The following is a 27,389-nucleotide window of genomic DNA, read 5'->3' on the forward strand; positions in this document are numbered from 1 at the left end:
CATGCTGTTCATCGAGTCCATGCTGAATCTCCATGGAGCGATCCGCTCAGTCTCACTCCTCCGCTCGATCTCTGTAGCCCTGCAAGTTTTTTTCCTTCAGATGCCCATCCAATTACCTTTAGAAATCATTGACTGTTTCCACTTCATGGGTAGCGAGCTCCAAGTCGTTACCACTCAACTATATAAAATAAGTTCTTTCTCACATTCCCCCTGCAACTCTTGCCCAAAACCTTAAATCTCTGTTCCCTATTCCTTGTACTATCAGCTAGTGGGGACAGTTATTTCCTTGTCTAACTGCTAGGGATGGTTTAGGTGAAGGGTTACGATGAAGGGTCATTGACCTGAAACATTAACTTTGTTTCTCTCTCCGTGGATGCTGCCAGACCTGCTGGGTATTTCCAGTATTTTCTGTTGTTATATCAATTCCACATATCTGCTGACAACACCCAGCTCCAGCTCACCACCACCTCTCTCAACCCATAACCTCTGACTTATCACAGCACAAAAGGAAAATACTGCAGATGCTGGAAATCTAAAATAAAAACAGAAAACGTTGAAAATACTTAGCAGATCTGGCAGCATTTCTGGAGACAGAACAGAATTAATGTTTCAGATCAAGGACCTTTCATCAGAAAAGGGAAAAGTTAGAGATCTGATGAGTTCTCAGCAAGTAAAGAGTCATTAAAAGGGGAAGTATGGGGAAAAAAATGAAAGGGAAGATCTGTAACAGGACGGAAAGCAGGAGAGATTCATGATACTGCTTGTCTGACATGCAGTGATCAGAAACTTCCTCCACTTAAATATTGGGAAGTCCAAGCCGTTGTCTTCAATTCACACCCTAGCCACTGACTCCATCTCCCTCCCTGGCCATGATATGAGGCTGACCCAGACTGTTCACACTCTTGACATTTTATTTGACCCTGAAATGAGCTTCTGATTCCAGACTCTCTCCATCAAGACCGCCTGCTTCCACTGCCATAACATCACCCATTTCCACCCCTGCCTCAGTTCTCCCGCTGCTAAAGCTGTCATTTACGCCTTTGTTACCTCTAGACATGGCTATTCCAATACATTCCTGGCTGTCCCCCCTCCCGCCTTGCATTCTGCAAATTTGAGCTCATCCAAAGCTCTGCCGCCCATAGCCTAACTCACATCAAGTCCTGTTTACCCATAATTCTTGTGCTTGCTGATGTAAGTTAGCTCGTGGTCCAACAACATCTTGATTTTAAAATTCCCTCCACGGCCTCGCTCCTCCTTATCTGTCACCCCCACCAGCCCTACAAACCTCGAAGATCTCTGCACTTTTCCAATTCTGCTTTCTTGCTCATTCTAGAATTATCACTTTATATCAATGGCAGCTGTATCTTCAGCTTATTCGGCCCTAAGCTCTAGAGCTCACTAGACCACTTTCCCTGTCTACCTTTGAGGCACTCCTTAAAACCAACCTCTTTGACCAAGCTTTTGTGGCTGTGTCAAATTATGTTTGGTAACACTCCCTGTAAAACACCCTGAGATGCTTTATTTTGTTAAAGGTGCTATATAAATACAAGTTGCTGATGCAGGAATAAGTATGAGGGGCCCAAATCTTCTGGTATCTACAGTAGACACCTGGACTTAAGTTGAGACATGCGCGTTGGGACGCTGCAGAACTCCTGACTCTCACATATGCGCTGAAGTTGCCCGTTAAGTTTAAACTTCCAATGGGCTGATTTCCATTGCCTGGGTCCCTCCACAAATGTATCTTACACTGAGCTTAGTGTCAGAGACTTGGGCCAGACATGAGGGATTTAGCTAGATACCTATCCAGGAAGTGGGTAGGTATCTAGCTAAATCTAGGGTAATACCTGGTCTAACTCAGAGATTAGCCAGTGTAACTGAACCGAGCATTACACCTGACCTGGCTAAACCCACACCCCATCCCCCCCAAACCACTCACTAACCCACTGAAAGACTTGAAACCTTTAAAAACTTACCTGAATACAGCAGCTAAGGTCGTAAAAAGGTGGCGTGTCCTCTCTTCACTCATCTTCTCCTGCGCTCGTCTGTCTTCCACGGGTATGACTGTGCTGTCCCATTGATGATGCAGCCAGGATCAGGGGTCCTGGCTGAAAATGAGCAGTAGTGACGGGTCAACGAGCAGCGAGCAGCGCCAATGCCCCCAGCATTGCTGCTGACCGGAAGGCCTGGGCCTGTTCTTGAGGACTCATTGAACTTAATACCTTTGCCTCCACTACTACTTAGTGTCTCAGTGCCTCCCATCGAGGTAGTGCTGACCAATATAACTGGAGTGAAGAATCACAGCCACTCCCCAAATACGTCAGTGCACAACAATATTCGAAAAACACCAACTTCCATACATCTGATTCTTGGGCTAAAGGCAACAAGCTGCCTGAAGCACCTCGTTACATTGCACTACCCAAGCATGTAAAACTCTTGAGAGGCAAAAACTGCACGTGATAATAAATGAAAATAGTCCGATTCTGCAAACACTGCGAACACAATGTAAAATAACTCCATCAAGTAAGTTAATGTTCCTTCCCTCGCTCCCCACAAGAACGCTTTTTTGAAACATAGTAAAAGAAAACAACTTTTTTCTTTTAAAAACACCTTGGAAAATGAACAGCCAAAATTTAAAACTACAAAGCATTTCTTTCATGTGGGAGAGATTTTCCTTTTTCTTTGGGATGAAGAATTTCCCAGGGCGAAAAGATATTTATATATTTATGTCCTGAAAATGCCAGTGTAGTGTTATCATGAAAGCTTCCTTTCTGGCTTTTCCCAGTGGAGTACAAGACTCCACCAGGTAGGGAACAAAACCACCATGAAGAGTAAGGAAGGGCCTTGCATGCTAATTGCTGGCGTAGAACTTCTTCAGGGTTTTGTTTCTCCCTGTGACAAACAGATTCACTTTGGATTCCGATATGAACATGGAGGACAAGGGGACACTCCAGTTGTATATAACGCACTGTTCAAATCCTTGGAAAGAGCAGCATTTATTAGGGAATCCCAAGATGACCACTGGAAACAGTCACTAGCCTGCCAGAAAACAGAATTTTTTTTATTCTTTTACAGGATGTGGCCTCGCTGGCACAAGGCCAGCATTTGTTGCCCATCCCTAATTGCTGCTCCAGCCTACCAATTCTTTCTAGAATCAATCTCCATTAATTCCGGAAGGATGGGCACTCGATCAATCTTGTGATTACAATGCAGAATAAGACTTACACCCCTCCATTACATCATCCAACTGACACTTGAAAGAGTCTCTGATCACCCAGATGACCCGTGCTTGCCTCATAGATCAACCTACTGATGCTGGCGATCAGCCTCATGGCTCGTCTCTGCATTACCTCTGTGGTTTCAATGTTTCCACGGGTGCCTTGCTGACCCTGGTTGATATAGACTGTTGATTTCGACCACGACTGTTTCTTCACCTTCCCTCGCCTGTTCGGACTGAGATCAATTAACTCAGCACAGGTCAAGAAGCAAACCTGTAATCTTCCTGATCTGTGTAGCTCAAGTAGGCACTGCACAAATCTGCTGCGCAGGGGGAAGCTTATCTGCTTTATTGTTGTGCCATTTTCTTATTTTTATATTTGTCCTTTTAAGCGGTTTTTATTGGGGGTGGATAGGCACAAGAAAGAAGACAATCATAGAGAACAGAGGGTCCTACCTCAGATAGAAGACCGAGATAACACATTGGTGAGTCCTACCATGTCTGAACTTGTTTGTTCATTAAGGGCACTATTTCAGATTGAAGGGCTGCGGAAGGACTGACAGAATCCAACCTACGTCCCATCTACGTATACTTATTCATAAATATCTGACCACAATCAAAAATATTAATATCCTTACACTTAAAGAGGGAATATAATTACTGGAAAATATTTGCCCTTCCAACATGTGTTTAATTGATAACTTTTGTGATATGCAAAAATAATTCTATTAACATAATCAATCTTGTTTCTTTAATATATACACCAGCTATAATAGATTAAAAAATGAAGAACATACCTTGGCGTAATCAGCTTGCCTTCCATTCACTTTAGCCTAAAAACAGAGACAAGCTGGTGAACAACAAACACTTTGCACCAATGACTCAACTGGAAATTAATAAACTAAAATGCAATCTGCTAACTAATTTTAATTTGATTTATTCATCATCATTGCCTGTTCTGTTAAAAAGTTCTGCAGGACATAAGGTTCCATAGACTAGGTTTCATATTGTAATACTGACATTTTAAACTGGTTACAGTGGGCATTAAGATTTGAAAACCAAGGCCCTTATCTCATTTCTGTAGTTATGGCTCTCATGATCAGTGGACTATAAAATTTGGTCAATACCAACAGGTTTACTCCTTTGGACAGTTACACCTAAACTGTGCTGGGACGAGTGTCCTTGCAAATCGCATAGCTAGGGAAGTAGCGAGCTTTAAACTAAAGAAGAGGGGTGAGGGATCAAGTTTGGGTGGAGGTAGCAATTCAAGGTGCAGAGTCAAGGCAGGAGAGCAAAATAGTAATATGAGAAATGAGGGTCAGAGAATGGCAGGAAGGGACAGAGAGAAAAAACCTAAGAATACATCAACAGTCAAGACTAGATGTTACAAAGATAATAAAGAGACAAAACTGAAGGCTCTTTATCTGAATGCACGCAGCATTTATAACAAAGTAAATGAATTGATGGCCCACATTGAAGTAAATAAATATGATCTAATAGCAATAACGGAGATGTGCCTGCAGGACGACAAAGATTGGGTCCTTAATATTGAAGGGTACATGACACTCAAGAAGAATGGAAACTAGGTAAAGGTGAAGGGGCAGAACTGTTAATCAAAGAGGGTATTGGTGCATTAGTTAGAGATGACCTTGGTTCAGGACATCAGGATGTAGAATCGGTTTGGGTGGAGATGAGGAACAGTAGGGGAAAAAGTCATTAGTGGGAATGGTCTGCAGGCCCCCTAATAGTAGCCACAGTATAGGACAAAGTGTTCAAGAGAAAATATTGTGTGCTTGTGATAAAGGGACAGCAATAATCATGGGTGATTTTAAACTACACAAACTGGAAAAATCAGGTTGGCAGTAGAAGCCTGGATGAGGCATTCTTAGAATGCTTTCAAGATAGTTTCTTAGAGCAGCATGTTCTGGAACCAACCAGAGAGCAGGTTATATTAGACTTAGTATTGTATAACGTGGCAGGATTAATTAAATGACCGCAGAGTGAAAGCAACCCTAGGTAGCAGCAACCACAATATGTTTGGATTTTTACATCCAGTTTGAAAGGGAGAAGAGTGGGTCTAAGACTAGTATCTTAAACTTAAATAAGGGCAGCTACGTGGGGATGAAAGCTGAGCTAGCTGAAGCAAACTGGGAAACTAGACTAGAGGATAAATCAATAGAGAAGCAGTGAAAGACATTTAAGGGGATATTTCAGGGTATTTAGAATAAGTACATTCCTACTATAAAGAAAAATTCTAAGGGGAGGATCCACTATCCGTGGTTAACTAAAGATGTTAAGGAAAGCATCAAACTTAAGGGAAAAGCGTACAACTCCACAAAGATGAGCGGCAGGACAGATGATTGGACAGAATATAAAGAGCGGCAAAGAATGACTAAAAGGTTAATCGGGAGAAAGAAATTAGAGTATGAAAGGAAGCTAGCTAGAAATATAAAAACAGATAGCAAGAGTTTCTACAGGTATTTAAAAAGGAAAAAAGTAAAGTGAGTGTTGGTCCTCTAGAGAGTGACAGTGGGGAGTTAATAGTAGATAGTAAGGAAATGGCAGAAGAAATGAACAAATATTTTGCTTCTGTGTTCACTATAGATGATACAAAAAACATTCCAGTAATAGCTGCAAATCAGGAGGTGAACGGGAGAAAGGAACTTGGTGAAATGGAAATCACTAGGGAAACGGTACAGAGCAAATTGATGGAGCTGCAGGCTGGCAAGTCTCCAGGTCTCGATGGACTACATCCTAGGGTCTTAAAAGAGGTGGCTAACGAGATAGTCGATGTGCTGGTGTCAATTTTCCAAAATTCGCTAGATTCTGGTAAGGTTCCATCAGACTGGAAAGTAGCAAATATAACCAAGAAGGGAGGGAGGCAGAAAACAGGAAACTATAGGCCAGTTAACTTGACGTCTGTTGTGGGGAAGTTATTAGAATCGATCATTAAGGAGGTTATATCTGGCACTTAGAAGAGCTAAAGGCAATTGGGAAGAGTCAGCATGGTTATGTAAAAGGAAAATCATGTTTAACCAATTTATTGGGGTTTTTTGAAGGAGTAACATGCGCAGTGTATAAAGGGGAGCCTGTACTTGGATTTCCAGAAGGCATTTGATAAAGTGCCACATCAAAGGTTATTATGTAAAGTAAAAGTGCATGGCATAGTGGGTAACATATTAGCATGGATAGTAGATTGGCTGGCTGGCAGAAAACAGAGAGTATGCATAAATGGGTCTTTTTCTGATTGGCAGGATGTGACGAGTGGAGTCCCACAGGGGTCTGTACTGGGGCCTCAACTTTTTATGATTTACATCAATGACTTAGATGAGGGGAGTAAAAGCATGATAGCTAAATTTGCAGATGACACAAAGATAGGTAGGAAAGCATGTTGTGAAGAGGACATGAGGAGGTTGCAGTTGGATATAGATAGGCTGAGTGAGTGGGCAAAGGTCTGGCAAATTGAGTTTAATATGGAAAAATGTGAAGTTGTTCACTTTGGTAGGAAGAACAAAAAAAGCAGAGTATTAATTAAATGGAGAACGGCTGCATAATTCTGAGGTGCAGAGGGATCTAGGCGTTCTAGTACATGGTCACAAAAAGTTAGTACGCAGGTCCAGCAGGTAATTAAGAAGGCTAATGGGATGCTCTTCTTTATTACGAGAGGGACTGAACATAAAAGTAAGGATGTTATGCTTCAGTCATACAGGCATAGGTGAGGCCACACCTCAAATACTGTGTGCAGTTTTGGTCTCCTTATTTAAGGGAGGGTGTAAATGCATTGGAGGTGGTTCAGAGGAGGTTTATTTGATTGATACCTGGAATGAGTGGGTTGTCTTATGAGGAAAGGTTGGACAGACTGGACTTGTTTCCACTGGAGTTTAGAAGAGTGAGGGGTGATTTGACTGAAGTATACAAGATCCTGAACGGCCTTGACAAGGTGGTCGTCGAAAGGATGTTTCCTCTTGTGGGTGAGTCCAGAACTAGGGGACACTGTTCGCCCTTTTAGGACAGAGATGAGGAGAATTTTTTTCTCTCAGAGGGTTGTGCGACTTTGGAATTCTCTGCCTCAGAAGGTGGTGGAGGCGGGGTCATTGAATATTTTTAAGGCAGAGGTAGATTGATTCCCTTGCCTAACAAGAATCCAAGGTTATCGGGGTTAGATGGGAATGTGGAAATTGCAACACAAACCGACCAGCCATGGTCTTGTCGAATGGCAGAGTAGGCTCGAGGGGCCGAATGGTCTACTCCTGTTCCTATTTTTTATGTTATGTTAAGTTCCAACTCAGCAAATCACAATCTTTTGTGTCAAGAGTCATGCTTACAAATGGTTGTCCCACAATCACCTCGGAAATGGAAGCATGGAATCATCAAGCTTCAGTTTCTACGTCTCCTTGTTCCTATAAAAGGCTAGCTAATTTTAATAATTTTATTTCAAATGCATTATAGTCATTGACTACACCAGCATTCTTCATCCCTTTATTCCACTACCGGCAGCAAGATCTTCAGCTTCCTGGTTTTCCTATGTTTCCTACATTACAACAGTAACTACAATTCAAAAAGTACTTCATTGGCTGTGAAGCACTTTTGAGACGTCCAGTGGCTGTGCATAGCACTATATAAATGAAAGTCATTTTCTTTCTTTCAACTCTGCAGCATTGCCCTCATTAAACCCCTCCACCTCTCCCTCCTCCTTTAAAAAGCTCCACATCGCCCAGATCTTTGACCAAGTGTCTAGTTGTTGCTCTTAACCCTTCCTTTCCTGCGTCAGTCTTCACTTACCATTATTCACTTATTTGTGAAGTGTCTTTGGATGCTTGTAATCTAAAAGTGCTATATAAATACAAGTTACTGTTGTCAATTAAATTTCATCTGGACTTGAGTTCCTTGGTTTGAATGGTCAACAAAAGTCCATATGTACACCTGGTTTACAGAGGCAGCATATATAAAAGATCCATCTTCTGCTATTAGGATTTTATTAAATACAAGCTTTGTGCACTGTGCAGCTTTTTTGCTGCATAGCATCTTCCCATTTTGAAAGGAATATTTATATTTGGCTTGCACTGAGTCTCCACTGTACCCACCCATCGCCACAATTCTTTCTTCAATCAAGGGCAGGCCTGGCCGAGTTGCTGCAGACTTGTGCACAGCTGCTGTCAGTATCATTATTTGGAGGGAGAGCAAATGGTTCACTTCTGCAGGGTAGAATTAATTCAGTCAATTCTCCTTCCCTTCTTCCCCCCCTCAAAAAAAAATGAAGAAGATTTTAGCCATTACAGTCTTGCCGGTGACTAGTGAAGTATGCCTCGCCAGAGTACTTCAGTTTTTTTGGAATTTTGTTTCACTTGGAATTGAACTCGTAACTCCCAGTGTGGAACCCAATTCTGTGCAGCTAGACCTGCCGGCAGTCAAGGTAAATGTTAAAAATCACTCTACTAACTTACGAGTAAAGTTGGCTACACATTTCTCAAGTAAACAAATGCTGCCCACTGCCCATAAACATTTAATACATAGCATTTTATCTATATTATATTTAATTTGTGTTGCAATATTGAGTTTAATAGGAAAACTAAGCAGAGTTGGAATCTTGGGCTAAACTGTAACGTATCTGTCGATAAGAGTCCCGTACGAAATAGGTTTTCACATTCTTATCCAAGTTTCTAGTACATACAAGTAAATGACACTCTATATTTCAGCAAAAACTAAGTTTCTTATTTGGAGCAGCCGGAATGATGTGAGAAAATAGGAACTTATGTTAGTATAAGTATTAAGTGTGCTTCTCTAGTTGAAGTGAAGAGTTACTGGTGCTTTCCTCTGCATTCAGCCTCGTTATACTGAGAGAACTAGTAGAAGGATTTGTATTTATGTAGCATCTTTGGTTTTCTCAGTAAGCCCCAAAGTGCTTCACAGTCAATGAATTACTTTTGAAGTGAAGCCATTGTTATATAGACAAATGCGGCTGTCATTTGTGGCAGGCTTCCACAAACAGCAAGAAAATAATGGAGATAATTGAATTTGTGGTGGTGTTGATTGAGGAACAAATGTTGGCCAGGAACTGGGAAAGTTCCTTCACTCCTTTGTGAACAGCACCATGGGATATTCCACACCCATCCTGAGCAAACAAATGCACCTTGATTTAACACACCATCCAAAGGACAGAACCTCCAACAACGCAGGACTCCCTCAACACTGAAGCGTCAGCCTCGATTATGGGGTGAAGCATGAAAACGTAATCAAGTGTTCCATATTCCATGACTGGATGGCACAAAATGCATTCCGTTTTTTAAAAATGCAATAACTAGTCGTTAGTTTTCATAGTTTTTTTTTCCAGTAGCTTTTCTCGAGAACATAAACAGCTGATAGAAAATGCTAACAGCAACCAAAAAGTGTATTTTTTAAAACAGTTAAAAGGATAGCGAAATGGTACAACAGCCTGGAAATCATTATCAACCTGCAGTGAAAACACAACACTGAAGAAACTGCCATAACACTTTGGCTTAATAAGCATACACAGAATGCAGCTGCAAGTTTGAGCATGCAATTAACCTGGTGTTCTGGGTTTACATCACCAAACTAATTATCCTGAAATGCCACGCTGTTACTTTACAAATTCGAGCTGCATTTTATTGGTATGAAAGTTTTTATACAACATGTCTTTGACTTTCCTTGTGTGATGGAACTCAGTCATCTCATACATTCACATTATGAAAAAGTTCAAGTGCAAGACTCCAGAACTATCGCTCTTTTGCTGGTAAAAGTATTAGTCACTCTGACACTAGGACCACAGTGAGCAAAACAGTAAGTGACACAGCTCTGTTCCTACTGGCTGCAGGCTTCTACATTGGCAAACTCAATGAGAAAGGTTTATAGGATACTGTTGTGAGCCATCCAGTGAGTGCTCCTCTGATGTCGGAGATAAAGGCATTTAGAGGACATTATCGGGGAAAAGGTCAGGAAACTATCTTCTGTCTGGTCATTCTACACCTGGTCCGAATGCATTTGATCCTGACAGTTGGTCCCCAAAATGGAACATGAGTTCAGCACTAACAATTATCACTTTGATCAGTAGCAAATTAGATATAAATTTAAGGGGTCACATGAAAACAAGATAGATGGTTTCCTTCATCTTTTGAATTTAGCTCAATTGCCACATACAAAGACACAGAATATCTGCATTTATATAACACCTTTAATATGGTAAAAGTCTTCAGGCACTTTCATGAAGCAAATGGATCTGAGCAGTAGCGTATGAAGAATTAAGAGTGGTATCTCATGACAAATTCAGAAGTAGGGCTTGTCGTTGATCTTGAGGTGGGAATCGAAGTAGCAAGGCAGAGGTACTTTATTGAGAATGATCCAAAGCATCGGGTCCAGATGGCTGAAGGTTTTCCCACCAATGTTAGGGTGGAGGTGGAGGTGGAGGTGGAAGAGAAAGGGAAGAATGCAAATACCAGGATCAGATAAACAAAGGCCAAGTACTGGAAAAAAAAGCTCAAGGAGGTTTCTATGAGAAAGGTGCTCTATCAGCTTCTTTCGAAATCCTAAAAGACTTAAGCAAATCACCCATAAGCCTTCTATATTCCAGGGAATACAAGCCTAGTCCATGCAATGTGTCCTCATTACTTAACCCCAGGAGTTTGGTACAATTCTGGTGAATCTGTGCTGCACTCCTTCCAAGATCAATATATCCTTTCTAACCTCCTCTCCAAAAGGGTCTCTGCTCCTTGGCAGTTTACTGTTGTCTTCCCACGTTCTATAGGTATAACGCTACGAGGTGGTCAGCTGGAGACCTTCTATGTGCTGCTGAGACAGCAGTATATGCAATTATGATTTCTGATTGGTTTGCCCCTTTGCATTCTCTTCACCATCAAGGAGTGGTAGGGGTGCGACTAGCCCCTAGTGATCTGTGCCCAGCCCTGCCCCACCACACCTCCATCCCAACTTTACACTTACTCTCTCCCTGAAACTTCCTCAGTTCCCTTTGGCTGTGCCTTTGATTCCACAACCCTGAAACTCTCCACATTTCACTTTGCTCCTTCCCCTTGGCATCTATTGTTTTGTTCCCCTCAATGTAAAGACATCTTCCTACATGTGAAGAGCATTATATGAATCTATGCCTGGTTACTGACTCCATCCTTCTGCCTGGCCAATGCCTGAGACCGAACCAGGCCGTTCATAATCTGTCCATTATCTCATTCTGAGGCTCGGTGTCAAATTTTGTTTAATACAGCTCCTATGAAGCACCTTGGGACATTTGCCTATGTTCAATAATGATATTAAACCTACGTTGCATTTATATGGTGCTTTTCATGACCACTAGGTGTTTCAAAGCACCTTAAAAGCTATGTGCTTTTTGAAGTGTAGTCGCTGTTATAATGTAGGAAACACAGCAGCCAATTTGTACACAGCAAACTCCCATAAAGAGCAAGGTGATAATGACCAGACATTCTGTTTGTGTGATGCTGATTGAGGGACAATGGTTAGTCAGGACACCGGGGATAACTTGCTAGCTCTTCTTCAGAGCAGTGCCACATATCTTTTACAGCTGAGTGGATCTTTCAGCTGAGTGGTCAGACAGGGCCTCTATTTAATGCCTCCTCCAAAAGATGGCAGACACCGGCAGAACTGCACTGGAACATCAGCCTTGATTTTTGTGCTCAATCCCTGGATTGAGGCTTGAATCTGCAACCATATGGTTCAGGGGTGGGGCGGGAGGGGGGGGTTGCCGGTGGGAGGTGGAGAGTGCTACCAACTGAGCCACAGCTGACACCTATATAAATGCAAATTGTTGTTGTAGTTGTAGATGGTTCCTTGTAAGCTGGATCCTCAGTAAAAATTTTCTTTCTTCAAATGTCTATTATCATGACCACTTAATGAAGCTTTGGTGTATCTGGTCTCAACTGTTGTTGCCTACTAAAGAATGGAAGTTTTGGAGTCTCTCATATTTTATCCTTTGCTGTAATACTCACTATTTAGGCTTAGAATATAGGATGTCCAGTTAAATACAGTACTGGAATGTTGCTGGTGTCTGACACAATATCCCAAATTGACTCAGCAGTTTCATCAGAGTGTGGAAGAAAAACAGAGAAGTGGAAAAGATTTGATGGTGGGGAGAATCTTTGATTAAGTATATTATAAATTGGGAGTGGAGAGTGGTGGTAAAGTCGGTAGGCCTGCTTGATGAGGGAGAAGAACATGAAGAGAGAATAAATACCAATTTGAATTGTGCAAACTCATCTATGAACCAACAAGGCGAGATTAAAACTAGGGGACACTGTTTTGAAGAATAAGAGGTCTCCCTTTTAAGACAGAGATGAGGAGAATTTTTTCCTCTCAGAGGGTCGTTAATATGTGGAATTCTCATTAAATTTATTTAAGGCTGAGTTAAGATTTTTGATTGATAAGGAAATCAAGGGTTATGGGAGGGCAGATAGGAAAGTGGAGCCGAGACCACAACCAGATCAGACATGACCATATTGAATGGCAGAGCAGGCCCAAAGGGCCGAATGGCCTACTCCTGCTCCTAAGTCCTATGTTCCCCACTTAAATTGTCGGTTTCTTAAATAGCAGGATACGGAAGGTAATACAGGAGCTGCCTTGAGTAATCACACTTGACCTTTCAGATCTAGTGCACCTTGTGAGATAACCCTTTGGTTAGGGTTAAGGTCAGTGATATAAAATGGAATTCTCCTCAAAAGGGAAAAAAGAATATTTTAAAAACTGGAGGTGTGCATAGGTTTGTCAGCTCCTCCCATGAATGTGTACTTGTCACTGATTTAATTTGAATTTAACAATTTTCCGTATTGTATTAGAAGAACACCATTAGGCTTTATCAACAATGAAGTCTGAGGGTTAACTGCCTATAACAAAAACACACTTTCTGCTACAGTTCCTCTTCAATCTGATTCACAGTAATGAAGATTCAGAGTACTACTGGGACAAATGATTAAAAGCTACACTTTCAGAGCATTAATTAAAGCTATTCTGAGGACCAGGTGGAGTAAGACATTATTACCCATACACAGCAGGGACTGTTTAATAAAAACATACTTAGATTCCATGCTCACTGATTTCTGCAAAAACTGGGCACTGTACTGCTCCCACTATGTAGTGTGCATGCTCCTATAAAAACACACTTCTATTTTCAGGTAAAAGAAAAACCAGAAGAGTTTTGAGTTACTTTTAATAGCTTCAGATTCATTTTGACAAAATAAGCATCATGTTGGTGTTTTTCAGTGAATGAAAGAGTTCTCTAATTTTCTTAAATATAGTGCCCTTAAAATAAAGAAAACCTTGAGGCTGCATCACTGACATATTCTTATTTCACTGCATGCAAAAACATTGGATCTGATGGAGTAATCCCTAAGACAGGATGAAACACACACCAGTTTTATCGTTTTTGTATTTGTAACAAGGGTGACCATTGTTTGAACTAACGGCCAAACACTGAAGCAGTTGGACAAATGTATTCTTCAAATAGGTAACACAGAGCAACCTAGATAAATCAGTTTCTACAAGTCTCCTACATTTCCTCACATGCCGCAACTCCAAACTAATTCTATATTTATATGATTCGGCACTTTCCACAACATAGATCCTTAGAATTTTACTGCAGGTGAGGCTGCCATTTGGCCCACTGCACCGGTGCCAGCTCTCTGCAAGAAATACCCATTTAACCGCATTTCTTTCTCCACCCAAATTTTGATTTTTAAAAAAATATTTGAGCCACTGTTTCTGCTAAGGTATTCCATGCCAACCAATCTTCATCTTTTTGGTGATGATCTTAAATCTATGCTCTTCAGTTTTTAATTCATAGATCAGTGTAAATAATTTTCCCTAATTACCTTGTTACAATTTTGAACACCTCTTTCTCTGCTCTAATGAAAAGAGCCAGGTTTCTATAGTCTCTCCTCATAACTAATGCCTCTCATCCCTGACCATTAACTTATGAATCGCTTATGCATCCTTTCTATAGTCTTGGCTTCCTAAAGCACAGTAACCAAAACTGCGCAAAATATCCTAACTCTTGCCTAGCCAATGATTTTTACAGAGTTAACATGCTTCCTTGTGCTTGGGTTTGACACCTCTATGAATAAAGCCTAGGATTCCATATGTTTTTCTTTACCAAAAGAAATTGTGATTTTCATTGCTGTGTCCTTATGTATCCAAATTTACTTTTATGCACTATTGCAGGGCAGCTGCATATGGTGACACAACTATGCTCAACCAGGATGGAGAATATTGGGTGAATTCTTTGACAATCCCACCTGAAGAATGCACTACATTTAAGTACAAAAGCAAAATACTGTGGATTCTGGAAATCTGAAATAAGTACAGAAAAGATTGGAAATGCTTAGTAGGTCTGGTAACATCTGTGCAGACAGAAGCTGAGTTAACACATCAGGTCAATGGCTTTTCATCAGAACTTTTCAACCAGTTGCCACTGAGCATTTTATTTCAGCATCCACAGTGTTTTGCTATGGTATTGGGGTCATAGACACTCTTGCAAATTAAATCAAGCTGCTGACATACAACGAAAGGCTAAGTAGACACCAAGTTCCCTAAGATAAAGGCAAAATACTGCAGATTCTTCAGTGCTCTGAAGAGCAGTCATACAAGCTCGAAACATTAACTCTGTCTTTCTCTCCACAGATGCTGTTAGACTTGTTGAGTTTTTCCAGCATTTTTAGTTTTTGTCACCGAGTTCCCTAACCTGTGAGATTCGCTCCTCAGCCGGGCACCTGATCATTCCTACAATATGCTGCTATTTTGGCTCTCAAAATCAGTTTACAGCATCACAATATTGACAAGCTATAAACACACAGTAAATGGATGTTTTCTGAGGAATCTAAATGAACATAGTCTAAGCCTGAGCAATTGTGACAACATTTCAACCCTAAGTACACATTAATTGCACTCCATTTGCACCTGCTGTAAAGTACCTCTAACTTAATTGATTTTTTTGAGTGAGTAGCCCTCTTCCTGAAGTCTGTTCAGATCAATATATTAACACATCAACATACTTTGTCCCTTTCAAAGGAACCACACAAACCCAGAAATCTTGTCTACATTATGACCTCCATTTTGAGCGTGATCTTTCAAACCTGCGATTTAAAAACTAAGCAAAAACCACAGGAAGCATGGTCAAAGTTCCTTTTTGCCACAATAATGAGACAGTGTTGAACATTTGCACTTTTAAAGTTTGGTTTAGGGCATTTCCTTTAATTATTTGTTACATGTGTAGCAAGTTGTGTTTAATCAAATTTTGATCAGATCGTTTACTATTTGCTAAGAAGAAAAATATCTTAAGTAACCTAACAGCTGAAATATGCAATCAGGGTGTGGGAAATTAGTTGGTGTCAGCAGGGGCAGCAATCATTTCTCATCTGCCTCCCTTTTGCTAATTTCCTTAAATCTGTGTCCTCTGGTTAACGACTTACCCGCAATCACCCGTGCATCATTCTACTTGTATCAGTCACAACACGGACACAACATGGAGAAAGAGACACCTTTGGAGGCCATGTGTTATCAATTGGTTGCAACATTGCTGGGCTCAAATGAGGAAAAATCAGGTAGGTTTCCTGTTCCTGACTGCTATACAATGACTTGTTGTAAAGCGTTTGTATATTGAATCCATTGTAAAGCTACGCACAGTCAAACAGCCTGTTACCGCTCACTGTCTAGGTTCCAATGTGAAGAACGTCCACTTCAGCAAAGGTGCCCGTCACTCATATTACTGAACCGCGTTGACAGTCAGCACCTTATGGAGAGGGAGCGTATTGATCGGGGCAGGACTAGTGTTTGAAATATACTAAAGGGATTTATTTTTGTAACATTACACAATGTTCCCTAATATTGTGCTCTAAATCTGCAGGATACGGGAAATACATTCCCATGTCAATGGACCGAATAAATAAGGAAACAAAACATCAATAATAGATTTTATAAAAAAAACTTAAGAGCCAGCTAAATTCCTAACCAGGACCTCAAGTAGGTTTCTGAGCCTCTTCTTTGAAACGGAATGTTTAGTCTCGACTTCCAGCAAGGACTGCTACCACTTGCTAACTACACCTGTGTTCATAACTTTTGCTTTATAGGCCAATAACATAACCTGCAATACCCTATGAACCGTACCTGTTTAAGTTGATTCATCCAAGTGTCCCGACCTGAAGCCTCCTGATGCAAGATTACTGGAGCAGAGTTCAAACTAAAAGGCATCGTGTCACAGGAAGTTTCCACAACAAATGGCTGAAGGTCAGAATTCAGCTGGAAAGTCATAAGAGTAAAGTCTAAATAGTGAGGATTGAAACGGGTGAATCAAACATTTTTTATTTAATCAAACAAGAATGTAATGATATATGACAAAACCTCAATCATTCAGCAGCTCAAAAACACTAATTAGGAACTGCGTATCTCAGCACGCAGAGGTTCAAAGGGCTGTGTCAAACTGGCAGAATCTTGTGATTGTGAGCAAGGCAACTGTGTCAGTAAAAAAATGGAGAGAAAGAGAGAGAGAAAAAACCTGGAACGCTTTTAAAAGAAAACAACCTGTAAAATGCTGAATATGAGGCAGCAACAATTCCCTTCATTCAGCCTATCCATATCCAGCCTCTTCTGTGCCACTGTGTGTTTTTTCCTTTGTTATGCCCTCAATGTATTTTTTAAAAAATTTCTAATCAATGAGCAACGCCATGAGAAATCTGCTAGTCCATCATATTGAAAATCTTGTATATCAAATGCAGCACCATAGCATGTCCATTGATGAGCCTGCATTATGACAGCATAATTTTTCTGGCCAATCACATTGTAGAACCAGAAATTGACCAACTGCTTTATAGAACTAGAAAACAATCTGTCAAAATGATCTGAAAGCCAGCACTGTAGCGTAATTTTCGCCTGATGCATTTTTGTGACAAATGCATCCCATTCTCCATCCCCTTAACATTTAAATTTATATAAAACGCTTTCAAATTTCAATAATTTATTGGGGTTGGAAATCTTACTATGAAAAATCTCAAACTTCTCCCGCCCAATAGCTTTAATTTTCTCTTCATCCCCACCCCTGTGTAAAGTCAACATATTTAACCCTGTAGATGGGGGGGGGTGTGTGTGTGTGTGTGTGTGTGCGTGCGTGCACACAGGGGTCTTTTTCCACAGCGAGACAGCAGCACATCAGGCATCAAAAATACTTATTTTATCAAAGGCTCTTTGAGATTTTCTTGAGGGTTACTTTTTGATTATTGGAAGCCATTTTTTTCTATTTTCAGGGGCTCCTTTGACCTAAAGAGTCAAGTTAGAAACCAAACAGTTCTCGAAGCAGGAATTTGCAAACTCGCTCTATGTCTCCATTAAAGGATATTAAAGAAACAAGAAACTTAGTGCTAGACAGGCAGCCAAGAAGCCAACACCAATTAAACAGTTTTACTTCATTTACAACCCCCCCCCACCCAATCCCACTGTTCTTTCGTTGTCCTCCAGTGGCTGATATGAAAGCAAACTCAAGGCCTGGGTGATCAGACTCTTCTGGATCAAGTGGGCACCCAACTTTTTCAACACACCAAAGCTTTTTAAAAATGAACACACAAGCATAATGACAGCCAATAAAAGCTTGTATACAGACAGACACTCGTATAGCAGAAACACATAAAAAAAATACTAAGCAAACAGAAAAAACTGGATTTCTCTGACAAAATGTTTTTCTCCCTACTTTAAACTTGACTCGAGAGATTATTGGGCAAATATAAAACTCTCTTTTCATGAAGTATAAATTGTTGTTCCCTTTACATTTGGTATTCTTGTGAATTGTCCTAATGAATGCAGGATGAAAAGTTACATGTCTTTTTTCAGCAATACTCAAGTTCTGTACTACCAAATGGCTACAAATATAAGAGAGGAAGAAAGCCATTAGAAAAAAATATTATTTTTTCCTTGATTATTATTGTTCCAGTAGTTTGCAAACTTGAAAGCCAGGCCTAGGAGGAGACTTTTAGAAGGAAAAATCATAAATAAATGAGATAAGCTTTAAGTGCGAAAGTCTACAATGTTGCCTGTTGCCCACACACTCACTATCACCCTGAGAGGCCTCCTTCACCCACTCTCCACCCAACCCCCTCTCTCCTTCCTTAGTGTCTCGCACTCTTACTCCCCTCTCCCTCCCTCCCCCTCATTTCCCAGCCCTCCCTCTCTTGGGCACAGCCGGAACTGCTTTACCTGCAGTGGATCTGCCATCATCTTGGCCTTCGTCTCTCCCATGCTGCCACTCCAGCTCTTCCAATTACAGTTTTCCTTCCTCGCACTCTTGCTGCTCCTCCAAACATAGATTCTGTCCCTCGAGGAGCATCAATATTGGGAGACAGGTGCAGCCAGCATGGGAGAGACGGAATCTGATTAGAGGATGGCAGATTTCCTTCTCTAATGCCCTTTAGGGAAGTAAATCTGCCATCCTTACCTGGTCTGGCCTACATGGGACTCCAGATCCACAGTGTTGTGGCTGACTCTTAACTTCCCACAGAAATGGTCTAGCAAGCCACTGAGTTCAAGGACATTTAGGGTAGGGCAACAAATGCCCGGCCAGCAACGCTCACATCCCAAGAAAGAATTAAAAGGAAAGGAGCAGCCACCCACAGATCGTCTCTTATACTTGCTCTCTGCTCCTCCAATCAAACACTGTGTTTCCCCTCTCTCAACAAGGTGCCTGCACCTGCAATTGTTCAGCCCCAGAGCTAGAAGGAGCAATAATGTAAGGTAATATTGCACAGGGGTGATCGTTCTTGAATTTTTCACCCTCATATTTGCTTTTCTGTGGACTACTTGTGATGTTTCAAGGATGAAATCACCCAATGACCCTGTGTATTTTGAACCCTGTGCCACATTGATGAACTCCAGCCTTTAGCTCAATTCAGACCCGACATGAAGGCAGCATGAAAGGTGCAGCAGACCATACTGACGACTCCAGTTCCTCCTTTACTTGAGGGAATTTGACACCTGTATGCACAGTCCCCCAATTTATAGTCTATTCTGGTTTGATCATGTTGGAACACTTTAAAGTTCATTTCAATGCTAATTATGCATCAGTACTCACTCAAATGTCCAGCTTTTTAACATTAATATTCCCCAACATTAATTTCTGTGAAAGCTTATGTGAAAAATTTTGCAAGATTAGTGCTCCAATTATCACATTTGCATTGCGAACTGGGTCAGTTTGACACTTCATTATTCATTAACTGCACTATTAGGATTTTAGGTGTGATTGTTGTCAGCATTTGGCACTAAATGGATGTATTTTTGTATTACAGAATACCTTTTGAAGTGTCCTGTTAAATGCATACCAGGGTTAGGAAGATAAACTGTCAGGAAAAATTATATACTGAATAGAAATATTAGGTTGATTTAACTTAAGATCCTTGTTATATTGTTATAGACTCAATAAGGCATATATAATGTGCTTTAACAGTGTGTGGTAAATCACAATCCATTTCTGAAAAAAGGGACAAGCTGTTGAAGTTTTTGTCTTGCACTCATCAGGACAGACAAGAAAACGAAACCTCAAAGGGAACAATATATACTGCATGAGAAGAGGGTGCTGATTGGTTGGAAAGTGGATTCTGACTGGTAGAGCTGTTGCAAATGATAATACACCAGGGAACAGTTGCCAGACTTTTGTTTAAATTCAAGCTAGGGAAGCCAACTCTGGTCAAGTCATTGCCATGGGAAATGAACCAGGGAATGGCTGTCCCCTAAGCTTTTGTTTATTTGAAAAAGGTGCAATGCATGGACATGTTCTTTTCATCTGAAAAGCAATTTTCAGGACCAAAAGCGATGCTTCCTTTGAAATGTAGTGTTCTTGCAAATCCATCTTGATGAATGCAAGATGAAAAGCATCAATAGCACGTCTCCATTTTTAAGCAACACTCAAGTTCTGTACTACCAAGTAATTATCATTCATTTCTTCATAAAAGGTTGAAGGCATACCCTTCCACTAGTTAGACTACCTTTAATAATTATAATACAATGGTTTTACTTTCATCAAGGAGTAGGAGTAAATTCTGCTCCCATTGGTAGTCAGGAAAACCATTCTAATCCTTAAAGGGATGAATAGGTTCATTCTTACTGGGCAATGCAATCTGGTCTTAATTTACAATTGTATATTATTCAATTTTTTAGCATTGAAGTCAAACTGTTAATTGCCAAATAAAGACATCAACCAACTCAGTTTAGTGCAAAAACTTACTATGAAGAGTGGATGTTTTAGGCAAACTCTACCCCATTTCTATAAAACCTACACACTCTCAACATACATAGGCAGCAGAAGAAGGCAGATAAGGGAAACAAAGAGAAAAAGGAAAAAGAGAAAGAAGGCAACAACCTGACATGATGCATGTTAACATCCACCATTCAAATGGTCAAGACTATTCTCAAGTGTAACTTACATTTTCAAAAGTGAACTAATATTGCAAGTTAGGAGTGTTAACCCGGCTGCATTAATTGTTATGAATTCATTTGCACCACTCCACACACAAGCCAATTTCTCCAGCTAAAAAGGTACCAGACTAAAATATACTTGCGGAAATACAAATAAAATAAACCTTCTATTCAACTTCTGTGGGTTATCAGGTTAATTAAAGCATGCAAGGATAAGCCCAACAACTACAGGCTAGTCAGTTTAACCTCAGTGGTGGGAAAGCTGTTTTGAAATGATAATTCAGAACAAAATCAACAGTCACTTGGGCAAATCCAGATTTATTAAGGAAAGCCAGTGCAGGTTTGTTAAGGACAAATCATGTTTAACTAAATTGCTTGAGTTTTTTGATGACGTAACAGAGAGGGTTGTTGAGTGCCATGTAGCTGATGTGGTGCTTGCGGACTTCCAAAAGGCATTAAAGTGCCACATAACAGGCGCGTTAGCAAAGTTGAAGTGCATGAAACAAAAGGGACAGTGGGAGCACAGGGAGTGACAGGAAAGAGAGAGTAGAGGTAAACAGTTGTTTTCAGACTGGAGGAAAATATATATTGGGGTTCCCCAAGGGCAGTGATAGGACCACCGCTTTTCTTGAACTATATCAATGGCATAGATTTTGGTGTACAGGTCACAATTTCAAAATTTGGAAGTATTATGAACTGTGAGGAGGACAGTAATCAACTTCAAAAGGACAGTGACAGGCTGGTGGAATCTGCAGGCAAGTGGTTGTTGCAATTTAATGCAGAGACGTGTGAAGTGATACATTTTGGTGAAATGAACATGGAGAGATAACATAAAATAAAAAGTACAATTCTAAAGGGGATGCAAGAACAGAGCAACCAGAGGGTATATGTGCATATATCTTGGTGGCAGGGTAGGTTGAGAAAGTCGTTAATAAAGTATACAGGATCTTAGCCTTTATAAATAGAGGCATAGAATACAAAAGCAAGGGAGTTATGATGAACCTTTATAAAACACTGGTTCAGCTTCAACTGGAGTATTGGGTTCAATTCCGAACACCACACTTCAGGAAGGATGTGAAGGCATGAGAGAGGGCGAGGAAAAGATGCACGAGAATAGTTCCAAGGATAAGGAACTTCAGTTATATGGATATATTAGAGAATCTGGGGCTGTTCACTTTGCAGAAGAGGAGGTTCGATAGAGGTGTTCAAAATCAGGAGGGGTCTGGACAGAATAGATTGGGAGAAACTGTTTCCATTCCCAGTAGGGCCAAGAGCCACAGGACGCCAAGTTAAGGTACTCGGCAAAAGAAACAACGGTGACATGAGGGAAAGCCTTTTTCCCCAGCGAGTGGTTAGGACCAGAATACGAGATGGAGACAGATTTAACTGAGGCTTTCAAAAGAGAATTGGATAGTTATCTGAAGCAAAACATTTGTAGGGTTATGGGAAAAAAGCGTGGGAGTGGGACTAGGCACATTGCTCTTCCAGAGGGCTGACATTTTTTTTATTCATTCACGAGATGTGGACATCGCTGGCTGGGCTAGCATTTATTGCCCACCCCTAATTGCCCTTGAGAAAGTGGTGGTGAACTGCCTACTTGAACTGCTGAATTCCATGTGGTGTAGGTACACCCACAGTGCCGTTCAGGTGAGTATTCCAGGACTTTTGACTCAGCGACAGTGAAGGAATGGCGATATATTTCCAAGTTAGGAAGGTAAGTGGCTTGGAGGGGAACTTCCAGGTGGTGCTGTTTCATCTATCTGCTGCCCTTGTCCTTCTAGATAGTAGCGGTTGTGTGTTTGGAAGGTGTTGTCGAAGGAGCCTTGGTGAGTTCCTGCAATGCATCTTGTAGATGGTACACACTGCTGCTACTGTGCGTCGGTGGTGGAGGGAGTGAGTGTTTGTGGATGGGGTGCCAATCAAGCGGGCTGCTTTGATCTGGATGGGGTCAAGCTTCTTGAGTGCTGTTGGAGCTGCACTCATCCAGGAAAGTAGGGAGTATTCTATCACATTCCTCGCTTGAGTGTTGTAGATGCTGGACAGGCTTTGAGGGAGTCAGAAGGTGAGTTACTTGTCGCAGGATTCCTAGCCTCTGACTTGCTCTTGTAGCCACAGTATTTATATGGCTAGTCCAGTTCAGTTTCTGGTTAATGGTACCCCCAGGAAGTTGATAGTGGGGGATTCAGTGATGACTGTGCCATTGAATGTTAAAGGACGATGGTTAGATTCTCTCTTGTTGGAGATGGTCATTGCCTGACATTTGTGTGGCATGAACGTTACTTGCCACTTGTCGGCCCAAGCCTGGATATTGTCCCGGTCTTGCTGCATTTGGACATGGGCTGTTTCAGTATCTGAGGAGTCACGAATGGTGAACATTGTGCAATCATCAACGAGCATCCCCACTTCTGACCTACTAATGGAAGGAAGGTCATTGATGAAGCAGCTGAAGATGGTTAGGCCTAGGACAATACCCTGAGGAACTCCTGCAGTGATGTCCTGGCACTGAGATGACTGACCTCCAACAACCGCAACCATCTTCCTTTGTGCTAGGTATGACTCCAACCAGCGAAGAGTTTTCCTCCTAATTTCCAGTTTTGCTAGGGCTCCTTGATGCCACACTCGGTCAAGTGCTGCCTTGATGTCAAAGGCAGTCACACTTACTTCACCTCGGGAATTCAGCTCTTTTGTCCATCCTTGAACCAAGACTGTAATGAGGTCAGGAGCTGAGTGGCCCTGGCAGAACCCAAACTGAGCGTCAGTGAGGAGGTTATTGCCCAGCAAGTGCCACTTGATGGCACTGTTGATGACCCCTTCCATTACTTTATTGATGCTTGAGAGTAGACTGATTGGGCAATAATTGGCTGGGTTGGATTTGTTCTGCTTTTTGTGTACAGGGCATCACCTAGGAAATTTTCCATATTGCCGGGTAGATTCGAGTGTTGTAGCTGTACAGGAACAGCTTGGCTAGGGACACGGCAAGTTCTGGAGCACAAGTCTTCAGTACTATTGCCGGAATATTGTCAGGACCCATAATCGTTGCAGTGTCCAGTTCCTTCAGTTGTTTTTTAATATCACGTGGAGTGAATCAAATTGGCTGAATACTGGCATCTGTGATGCTGGGAACCTCTGGAGGAGGCCGAGAAAGATATACTCATTCGGCATTTCTAGCTGAATGCTTCAACCTTATCTTTTGCACTGCTGTGCTGGGCTCCCCCATCATTGAGGATGGGGATATTTGTGGAGCCGCCTCCTCCAGTGAGTTGTTTAATTGTCCACCACCATTCACGAATGGATGTGGCAGGACTGCAGAGCTTAGATCTGATCTGTTGTTTGTGGAATCGCTTAGCTGTCTATTGCTTGCAGCTTATGCTGTTTAGCACACAAGGAGTCTTGTGCTGTAGCTTCACCAGATTGATACCTTATTTTCAGATATGTCTGGTGCTGCTCCTGGCATGCCCTCCTGCACTCTTCATTGATCCAGAATTGATGGTAATGGTAGAGTGGGGGATATGTCAGGCCATGAGGTTTCAGATTGTGTTTGAGTACAATTCTGCTGCTGCTGATGTCCCACAGTGCCTCGTGAATGCCCAGTCTTGAGTTGCTAGATCTGTTCAAAACCTATCCCATTTAGCACGGTGGTAGTGCCACGCAACATGATGGAAGGTATCCTCAATGTGAAGGCAGGACTTTGTCTCCACAATGTGTGGTAGTCACTCCTGCCGATATTGTCATGGACAGGTGCATCAGCGGCAGGCAGGTTGGTGAGGATGAGGTCAAGTATGTTTTTCCCTCTTGTTGGTTCCCTCAACACCTATCGCAGACTCAGTCTAGCAGCTATGTTTCTTAGGACTCGGTGAGCTCGGTCAGTGGTGGTACTTCTGAGCCACTCTTGGTGATGGACATTAAGTCGGCCACCCAGAGTACATTCTGCGTCCTTGACCCCCTCAGTGCTTTCTCCAACTGATTTCCAACAGCACTGTTTCATTAACTGAGGGGGGGACGGGATGTGGTAATCAGCAAGAGGTTTCCTTGCCCTGATGCCATGAGACTTCATGCCGTCCAGAGCTGATGCTGAGGACTCCCAGGGCAATTCTGACTGTATACAACTGAGCCGCCACCTCTGCTGGGTCTGTCCTGCCCATGGGACATACCCAGGGATGGTGATGGTGGTGTCTGGGGCATTATCTGTAAGGTATGATTCTGTGAGGATGACTATGTCAGGCTGTTGCTTGACTAGTCTGTGAGACAGCTCTCCCAATTTTTGGACAAGCCCCCAGATGTTAGTAAGGAGAATTTTGTAGGGTCAACTGGGTTGAGTTTGCCGTTGTCGTTTCCAGCGAATAGGTCGATGCCAGGTGGTCCGTCCTGTTTCAAACCCTCCTAGATTTAGTACAACTGAGTGGCTTGCTAGGCCATTTCAGAGGACGTTTAAGAGTCAACCACATTGCTGTGGTTCTGGAGTCACATGTAGGCCAGCAGATTTCCTTTATTAAAGGATATTAGTAAACCAGATGGGTTTTTACGACAAGGGGCATTGGTTTCATGGTCATCATCAACTTTTAATTCCTGATTTTTATTGAATTCAAATTCCACCATTTGCTGTGGTGACCTAGGTCCCCAGAGCACTACCCTGGCTCTATGGATTACTAGTCCAGCGACAATACCACTACGCCACTGCCTCCCCTGGACATGGACAAGCTGGGCCAAATGGCCTTCTTCTGTGCTGTAACCATTCTATGATTCTAACAATAATAAAATGCAATAAGGATTATCACCATAGTAGCTAAAGAAAATTAGACTTGTAAAGCATTTCTGAAGTCCTGTTCTTTTACTTAATAATAGCTCAAGACATCTGGTGAAAGCAAAGGTGCTAATGCTTGATAAGGAATTGCTCTTTATCCAATTAGCAATACTTTATGAATAAGCTTGTGTGGTCCCCAACATAACGGATGCCAGTTGGAAAAACTTGCACTTGGTCCAGATATATCTAGCTCAAAGAAGAAAACTGCATTTAAAAAACATTACATAGTTAAGAGCTCAATTGAGGCTTATTGGCAATCCACGTGAACACTCCTTTTTTTCTAAATCTAACAAAATAAGGAAATTCCATTCAGGCAGCCAGATGTTAACTATATATTTATTTACACCAAGGGAATTAGACTACATAAAATTTGTAATATTGTGCCTAAGAAATTCATACAATGCTATCACAATGCAAGAGAGAATTCTTTATAGTTTACCCAAAGTATCTAGAAGAGCGTTTTCAACTAAAAAACACTGCATGTTACACAAAACAAAACTATTTTCTGCCATTATTCCTGGTACCACCAGGGCAGTCCAAACACAATTTAGCATGCCTGTCTGGGAAAGGACTTCTTGTAGCTGGTGCACATCTTGACAGCTGCTACTTGGCATAAACAGAAAGCTGCCCGCCTTGAAATCAAGTGTAAAACTTGTCAAACTTTTTGAGGAAGATAAGCAATAATTTAGTAAGTAGAATTCAGACTTTATAAACAATGAAGTAAACCATTACCACTAATGAGTGAAATAGAACAGAATAGATGTGGTGCTCTTCAGGATAGATTTATATATTACAAAGAGATATGACAAAGTCACATGGCTATGGGAAAAGCCTTGACCATTCAATATATATCCTTGAAGGAGTGAATGGCTTCCACTGCAAGCTCACATTTCTTGTTTAACCCATGATAAATTGTAGGCCTGAAAAGTAAGAAAGTTAACAAATCCAACACAAGAGGAACTATTTTATAGGAAAATAATTTATGTGCTGGAATAATTTAGGCTGATAACAATTTGGTGGAATGAGCGATTAATCTGGCCCCATGTGACAGAGTCATGTGCAAGCACATAATTAGTTAGAAATTAACCATATTTATTTGTATTCAAGTGTAGCCAGTATTTCGTCTCCATAAAGAACAAATTAAAGAAGCAACTTCAAGTAATAGGAGAGATTGTCTGGCTACTCATTAAATCTGGCACAATTCCTTCAAAGGCTGCTGCTTATAGTAACACGCTGACACTAAAAAGCAACTGGTAAGTCAGCCATCTTAAATTACAGCAAAGTTATACTTCATTTGAGATGGAGCAATAGAATGACAAAACAAACCTAACATTGAACTTACTCTAAATCTGCCACTAAAGCTACACTTAACAATAATATGGTAAATCTATCCTCAAATATCAAGCAAGAAACCAAATTTTTGATTGCAATCTTCACAATTCTTCAATGAGGGTTTTTTAAAGGTTAATCTCATTAGTTACAATTACTCGGTTCTCAGCTAAGAGACCCAAAGCTAAATCACAGAACTGAATTTGTCTGGAACCCTGGCCACTTCTGCAGACCAAATTCCCCCAGCATTGCCAATTTTCCAAGGAAGGGAATTGGGAAAATGTGACTGCAGCAATACTGCTCAAGAACAACTTTCCCTAGGTTAACCTAGCACCAACATAAGGTACAACAATCAGAAGGCTCTACAAGTTAAACTGAACATTTATTAAGTTAGTGGACAAATAATGAAAACCACAACAATAGGTATGGTCAATATGACACTTGCTGGTTGCTTTTGGTTTCTTTTTTTAAATACAAAAGGAATTGTCCTAATGATAAGATGATAAATTTTGCACAGAACGGCATGAACAGTGAATTAACCCAATCACTTTCCTTTTCATTCCCGAGGGTAAAGTGGATGGCGTGGAGTGAGGGCATGGGAATGTTAATAGCATAAATAATAAT

At 41.2% G+C, this 27,389-nt stretch overlaps 1 protein-coding gene across 6 annotated transcripts in view; it reads right to left on the minus strand.

The window, feature by feature from the left end:
• Nucleotides 1-27,389, minus strand: part of pdss2 (prenyl (decaprenyl) diphosphate synthase, subunit 2) — a 201,484-nt gene that overhangs the window by 14,106 nt on the left and 159,989 nt on the right. For all 6 annotated transcript variants that reach the window (XR_013576649.1, XM_078542524.1, XM_078542522.1 and 3 more), the window contains exons 7-8: nucleotides 16,349-16,480; nucleotides 4,012-4,047 (exon numbers count right to left, since the gene is read on the minus strand). Coding sequence is in view for 5 of the 6 variants with exons in the window: in XM_078542524.1 (XP_078398650.1) it covers nucleotides 4,012-4,047; nucleotides 16,349-16,480 (168 nt within the window). In the remaining variant the exon portion in view is untranslated. The remainder of the gene's footprint in view (nucleotides 1-4,011; nucleotides 4,048-16,348; nucleotides 16,481-27,389) is intronic.

This window comes from Cetorhinus maximus, chromosome 5 (genome assembly GCF_964194155.1).
Source record: "Cetorhinus maximus chromosome 5, sCetMax3.hap1.1, whole genome shotgun sequence".
NCBI lineage: Eukaryota > Metazoa > Chordata > Chondrichthyes > Lamniformes > Cetorhinidae > Cetorhinus > Cetorhinus maximus.